General features: G+C 33.5%; 1 protein-coding gene across 1 annotated transcript; it reads left to right on the top strand.

Moving 5' to 3' along the window:
• The first annotated feature begins 5,414 nt into the window (after positions 1-5,414).
• LOC106465724 (insulinoma-associated protein 1a-like) lies at positions 5,415-6,674 on the top strand. Its single transcript, XM_013925962.1, has one exon. The coding sequence runs from the start codon at positions 5,415-5,417 to the stop codon at positions 6,672-6,674; it is 1,260 nt and encodes a 419-aa protein (XP_013781416.1).
• Positions 6,675-7,950: the final 1,276 nt, after the last annotated feature.

Raw genomic sequence — 7,950 nt, 5'->3', positions numbered from 1 at the left:
GTCGTATTTACTTAACATAGGGCAGTTGTGCTATATCCTAGGGGAGGGCATAATTATTAATTAATAGCCATTATAGACCAGAGGAAATTTTACGCCCCTTCACACCTGCGCTCGGGGTCGACTGCCTTCCCTTGCCCCCTCTTGCTACGCCACTGAATGTAATGTGGCAATACCGAGAAAAAAGTTTTGTGCCAAATGTAACTAGCAAACAATCTAATTTATAACGGTACCAACTGAAGCCTCATTAAAAAGTTACGTTAAAATGTTAGGTGCAAAAGTTGATGAAGGAGTGCTAGATTTTTAAAGAACACAACCCTACATCATTCGCATTTTCTGCTTTCCACTCTTTTGTCTTATCCGATCCTCTTCGACCATGTCATTTTGAGCTCTGAAATTTTGAAGGTAATTTTCTAGATTAAATTTTCTGTAGCTTTGCTTTATTTCAGATACGCCGCGTGATATGATTACTTTAATCTGCTCTCACAGAAAGAAAAATTAAATATGACACATTGAGTCTAATTACGCCCTTCCTTTCCAGATATAATTTTCACGCACACAAACTATCATAAAAGAGAAAAATAAAATCATGAAAGTGTGGTATGCAGACACCACGTTTTCCACTCTCCCATAATACATACATTTAATGCAGAATAATAATAATGTTTTGGCTCCTTCAGAGAGATTGGTTTCAACACTGGAACGATCAAGATGTTTTATTGAAATCTTGCCTGCATTTCGTTTGTTAGTGTTCCTTCAGTTGTTAGCGATTTTTGGTTTTTAATAACGGATTTTCCATAATTCAGCTACGCAGATTTCGAAAATAATATTCTTTTTTTCTCTCACGTAAATATTCTTTTTTACAAATCGGGAAGGAAAATAAACTCTTACTTAGATCAAATTATTATTTCGTTTACCACAATGAGCATTTTTTATTGTTATGTTTGGGTTCTAGAACAATCGATAAGACTCTTACGTCGCGATTGGTCTAGAGACATCTATAGCCAGTGGTTGTCAATATAACAAAATGTTTAACCGATTTCAATAAAAATGATTCACTTAGGTAAATGTACATATGACGTTTTATGAAAAATCTGTACGCGATGGATAAAAATGGATATCATTTTCGGATTCAGCATACATGAAAAAAAAATCAAAACAATAAAACCATCGCAGGCCTTTGTAATAAGCACACCTAAATGCGCATAAAGTTTGGCAGACTTCTAGCACCTGAGCTAGTTAAATTAAGCTATGGCCTGAGTCTATTTAAAAGTAGAGCCCCGTCAAACTATTTCAAGATTTAACTGAGGCCAAAGATGAACGCAATTTCCTGGTCAATAGACTAAGGCTAAGCTAAGCCTTACTAGCTCAACTATGAGTTTATTGCTTAAGCATATAAAGGTGCCCCACAAAAGCTCAGCGGTAAATCTGAAGGCATATAACACTAAAAATTGGGTTTCGATACCCATGATGGGCACAGCACAAATAGTCCATTATGTAACCTGTGTATAACTACAAACAAAATATATATACATAAAAATAACTGAATATATATTTGCACGCTTAGTTTCTCAAATGCTCACGGACATACTATATAGTGCAATTGATTGCATTTCTATTCCTTTGGATATAAAATTTTGTCTGAAGAGAAAATGTTCAGTAATTTCCACAACAATTTTCTTGCTTCTTCACTGTCCGAATTATCTTGCATAAACACGAAATCCTAGTAGTGGCTGCACTTTTAAGCTGTTCAATGATGAGAGTTGGTTGATTTCTTATTTCTATTTAAAGGAACCGAATATGTGGGATACTTGGACAGGTTCAGATCTTTTTTTTTTTTAATTAAAAGAGGTAAGGTGAGTATTTGAATCAATTCTGCATCATGTTAATTTCCTACTTTTGAAAGTATTAACATATTTGACTGATTCTATTAGCGAAACATGAGCCCAAATTAACAATATCAAAGCTTTGTGATATACATATACCTCTTTCGAATTACGTAAATTAACGTTTTTCTTTTTTCAGTTGTGTTATAACTAACATTCTCTTTCACGTCCATAAAACCCAGCTGAAGCTGCAAATATATGTTGTCATATTATTATTTAAATCTAACATATTCTCTGGGTCCCATTACAAAAGCGCTTTATTAATATGTATTGCGTGAGATAACCACGTGCCACTCACATTTTCGCACACACGCATCTTTTTTGGGAGAAATGAAGTAAAAGAGACAAGGATTACATGTTTAACGAAGCTCTTTAGTGACCATCTATTTTATGGTTTGAGGCATGTGTAATAAAGTTAATTAAGAAATATAAAACATGGATTGTTTTATTTTTATTAAAATTCGAGTAATTTATTGAAAGAAAAATGAAAACAGAAATGAGTGTGTTTTAAGTTTCTTAAGCCCCTGAGAGTATTGTAACAAGATATAATAATCTTTTACAGTAAAACAAAATGATGATGAGAGTCAATTACAGAACGTGTTGGAGGATAACAATAATGTTGTTGCTGTTGGTGTTTTAGTGCAAAGCTACTGCAATGGGTTTTCTGCTCTCTTTCCACCGCAAGAAATCGAACCCCGGATTTTAGCATTGTAAATCCATAAACTTACCGCTGACCCACCGGAAGGGGACTAAAATAGTTGTTGTTCTTGTTCTTTTAGTGAAAAGCTACACAATGGACTATCTGCACTCTGTCAACCACAGAAAAATAAACTTCGGATTTTTAGTGTTGCAAGTCCGTAAACTTTACCGCTGACTCACCGGAGAGGTGGATGGGTGTCTCTATGATACACTTGTGAGAACGGGTTGTGAAACAAGTAAACAGTGTATATTCCAGTCAGGAATGGAAGTATAGTAACGTTTGTTAAAATCATACAGACAGACGTTAAAATAATGGTTTTTACATAATTAAATATAGACATTGATCATATGTGGAAGTGTAGTGTCTGCCTTTGTAAAACTCGTGTAAGATAAAACTATAAAATATCATGTGTAAAATTAAATATTTTGTCAAGTTATAGCAAAAAGTCAAATTACTAAAAGTGTAAGTTTAATTATTGCATAATATTTAATATATGTTTTATAGATGATTGTTTTTTGAATTTCGCGCAAAGCTACACGAATGCTATCTGCGCTAGCCGTCCATAATTTAGCAGTGTAAGACTAGCGGGAAGGCATATACTCTCTTTTTCCGAAAAATCTAACATAGAATTTATACTTAATCTTAAATCATCTGTTTCATCATTCATCACAATTAACACATTCTGAAATATATAATACGTTTCTAGAATTGCAATTAAATAAATGAATGAAATACAAAATATTTTTATTATTTTTCTTTGATATTTTTAGTTTTAATCTAATCTAACTCACATAACCTCTAATTCTTCCTTAGAAAAATATTGTTTTTCTTGTTAAGTTTGTTCAATAATATATATAAAGTTTAGTTTGTCTTTTTGGGAAAACAATGTTATTATATTTAAAACAGCTTTTAGTTCTTTATCTATTATTTGTTTTAATTGTGTATTAACAAATGATATTTGTCATTATATATATATTAGAACAATGAGTTGCTACCAAAGTTATACTCTTCTCTTTAGTTTTTCTAATCTCTCTATCTAAAAGCCTTTAATTAAAAAGCAATTTCCAAATTTTGTAATATAACATTATCCGGTAGTGACATTGAACTAAAAACTGCTTTAGCTGTAGTAATCTATTAACTCTTGTTTCGTCATTGGAAATTAAACAATATAGTCTACTTGCAAGGCTTACAGGAATCTACAACTTTATATGTTTGAGATGATTACAAAAAATATATATATACTGACGTGAATTTGTAGGTTTGTAAACTATATCAGTTACAGTCTTCTTTTCTGGCGAAACACCAGCACATCTAAACAGGTTAAGGCATTAATATTACTTTCAAAGATAAACTTAATATCCTTATTAGTCGAAGTTGAAATCCCAAGAAATGTATTAATATCTTGAGTATCCTTCCATATCACACGACATTCGTGAAGAAATCTTTCCCAAATAGTTTTACGTAAACTACAAAATTTTCTTTAAAATAATTAGGTAATACATTAAGTGATTGTACTTCAAAAATCCCACAGCGATATTAACAGAAAGTGAAGCGACTTTTTTTAACCATGGCAAATTTGGGGGGAAATGGATTCAAACACGGCTCACTGTTTTGCTTAGATTGCCCTTTATCAAAAATGTAAGATAATATGTTGATCATTAATGTTTTAATCATTAGAAATGTAATCGGGAGCTACTGTGGAAATTTAAAGGAAATTTTGAATTCATTTTCATTTCGAGTTCATTCCTTTGGATTCAAAGCTCAACTGAAAAATAAATTTTAATCGAAAGGAATCATATAAAAAAGTTGAATGTCCTATTATATTTATTTCTCTCTGTATAATAAATTCAGAAGAGTTGTATCCCCACCATTCTGTTATTCCTAACATTGAATATTTAAACTTTTACAAAAAGAACTTAAGTGTAAACGAGATAAATTAGTGCAACTAATGCTGATTGTTTGTAAAAGTTATTTAATAGTAACTGTGAATAAAATGTGGCCATCTATTTAATGATCTTGTGGCTCAGCTAAAATTCGTGGATCGATCCCCGCAGATAGCTCATTAAGTCGTTTAGCGCTGAAACAAACTTAGAACAGCTGTCCTTGTATTTTCTGAACTAAAACTCGTTGAAACTTTTAATATTCTTTATGATCTGAAATAAATGACCACTATTTATGGTTGAATTGTTTACGTCACATTTCATATGCCTGCGACGTTTTAATTTTATGCCTTGTGAAACATTTCCTCTTCTACTGTTCAGCTATTCATGCACGAAATATAATTCTTGTTTTTATTTTAACCGAGATAAGAATTTGTCGTTTATGAATGACTTAGAAATTTTGTTTAAATAATGTTTAAGCAACTCTGTTTACAGTGTTGGTTAATAAGGTTTCGGCCTGGATCAACTATTGTAAAGAAAACAAGTCTAGATATTCTGGCACCTTCAGATTAAAAAAGAAACGCTTTAGAATTACTAAATTAATTGTTCCAATTATTATGTTTATGACCCCCAAATTCAAAGATTGGAGGGATAAATTCAGATTGTCACTGGCTACATCATTATCAGAAATTCGGTGACATTTTCCCAAACCTTCATCCATTGATTCTCTAAGGCAAAGCGAGAACCATATGACCACTGTAGAGCACGATATATAAAAGACAATGAAATGCAACATGGTTGTTGCATAGGTTAGATTAATGTCATGTTGTAGAGAGCGTAGAGGAACGTTCACTCGTGCTGCACATGCGCTTTTTCCCGGTAAATCAATCATTTGACGGCATGTATTAAAGTATTTCTCATCAAAGTCCGTTGAGAAACCGTCTGCAAACCATGCCGCGCGGGTTCCTAGTAAAACGGTCCAACTTCCAACCACTAACCCATCTAGAAGCTCGGATCACGCATTGTTTGAATACGGAGAAAAGAAATATTGGCTCAGAAAAAGACAGTCAACGTCATTGTGTTTCTCCAGGGCTACTATCAAACGTCTCAACAGCTCTAATAACAGAAGAAGACAAGGTTTCTAACTACCCACTAATTTTAAATCAGTCAGTGCTTCCCATCCTAGCGAAAGAACAAGATGAACCACTAGAATTGACAACACGTCGATGTGGCTCGTCACCAAAAGACCATTTCCTGTTGGATCAACCTCCTATTACTCTCCCTCGACTGATTAAGAACTCTCAACCAATCCCTTCGTGTACGACTTCTAAAAAGAGGGCCCAGTCACCAAGCCTCAATACTGAGCGAAAAACAAAGCCCGTACGTAAGGGAAAATTTTCTCGTGGTTTGATTTTTGATAACGACAAAATGTCTCCCGTTTCAGGGATGTTTATCCTGGATCTGGACAGTGATAAAAAAGTTATTGGATCCGGAAAACAAGGTGACATTGACCCTAGCCTTAACCTTGTGTCAGTTAATAAGGAAGCCAAGGCTGAACTGGCCAAGATCGAGAACAAGTTGGGAGCTTACATCTGTCAATTGTGTAAAGAAATATTTATGGATGCTTTCAGTCTTGCTCAGCACCGGTGTTCAAGAATTGTCCATGTGGAATACCGTTGCTCGGACTGTGATAAAATTTTTAACTGTCCGGCAAACCTCGCATCTCACCGTCGTTGGCACAAACCTCGCCAAGTTAAAGTTTCCCCGTCAGAAAAGTTTCCTGCCACCCTTACAAAACCCTCCTCCATCGACAACTCAGTTTCTCCACTATCAGACCCATCACTGTCAGAATTGGGTACAGGTGAAACTAAGGAAGAACAGTCTGAATGTAAGGTGTGTGGGAAGAAATTCAAGCGACAGACGTATTTTAAAAAACATGTCCAAATACATAAAGGAGTAGCAGAAACGACTGAGCTGGGCTACTTCTGCCTAGCGGATCGTTCTAAATACGACATAATTCATTCTGGACTGTTATCTACAGGTGTGATTTCACTTCTAGAGCCTCACTTACAAGATATATTTCACTTGTGTAAGTTTTGTCCCAGAGTCTTTTACAGCCCAGGTGAGCTAAGCCATCACCTGACTAATTATCATCCTATTGAAAGTACGAGATTTCAGCTCCCGTCCACTGGCCCCCAATTCTCGGCTTAGTGAAAGTTTTGGCCAATGTCTCAACCGCTATTTTCCTACGTGGTTACCTAAGATACACTGGTCAAGATATGAAGATATGACTGGTTTTTCCTGTAGTTCCTTTGTAATTCAACCTGCAGTGAACACAACCTTGAACGTATTTCAACCAGACCGTCAAGTGAAACATCAAAACACTGGTCATTCAAAGTCAGCTTTGATCTGCGTACCACAGCTGTAAAATAAGTAAATTAAATTATAATTTTGTTGGTAGTTTAGTTTAAGTGTAATATAAAATAAAGTTACAGTTTTAGTGTATCTTACGTATATAAAGAAAAAAGTGAAAAATTCTTTGTTTTCATATATTTTCTTTAAGATATACTTAGTCATTGAGAATTATATTTTGCGTGACTCGTTTTAGAACTCCTTACGAGTTCACTGTCATTGTAATAGGACAAGGATATGTACTTCAGATAATTATACTTCATCAGAATAATATATATTAGAATTTTCTTACATGTCTACATCAAAATTCGTCATATCTCACTCATTCAATATTAAAGTTAGCATAATGTGTAAGAGTATGTTTAACCTTTATAATTTTTTTAATAAGTTCTAGCACGAAAATATAACAACAAATAAATATTATAAGTACTAAATGCTATTACTTGCTTTTAGAAACAAACAATATTTTATCTTGAAACCTATATATTTTTCATTTGTACATTCATTGTAGTTACATATCAAGATTCCGATAAGTACTTTGCATGCTTTACCACGTTTTATTTCTTGTAAATTAGTCTTGAATTAGTGCAAATATTACCGGGTTATAGATGTAGTTTACTAATTTTGTCCTTAATAATAATCATTGTGATCTGAATATCATGCGAGTTATAGGATATTGTTACAACTTAATCAAAAATGGTTTAAGTTACAAGATAGTGTTATTAGTATAATTCAGAGCTGGTTTGACCTTCGTGGTATTGTAACTGGCAGTATAAAGAGTTTAATTCAAAGAAGAGTTGGGCTAATAATTATTGTGATTGCCAGTGATAACTGTATAACTCAGAGATGTTTGAGTTACAATATATGGTTATTTGGTCCTATGAGTGTAATTCAACGATCGTTTAATTTATATGGTATTTTTTACTGGCAGCGATGAAAGTGTAAATAAGAAATTAGGTAATCTACAAGATACTGTGCTTTTCAGTAACAAGAGTGTAATTCAGACATGAACAATAGATTATTTTAATAACAAATACTATAGTGTAGTTCTATAGACCGCAGCTGATATTTTGAA

This window comes from Limulus polyphemus, unplaced genomic scaffold (genome assembly GCF_000517525.1).
Source record: "Limulus polyphemus unplaced genomic scaffold, Limulus_polyphemus-2.1.2 Scaffold2032, whole genome shotgun sequence".
In the NCBI taxonomy this organism is placed as follows: domain Eukaryota; kingdom Metazoa; phylum Arthropoda; class Merostomata; order Xiphosura; family Limulidae; genus Limulus; species Limulus polyphemus.
Note: the sequence above shows the minus strand (reverse complement) of the source record. Positions and strands in the feature narration are given on the sequence as shown.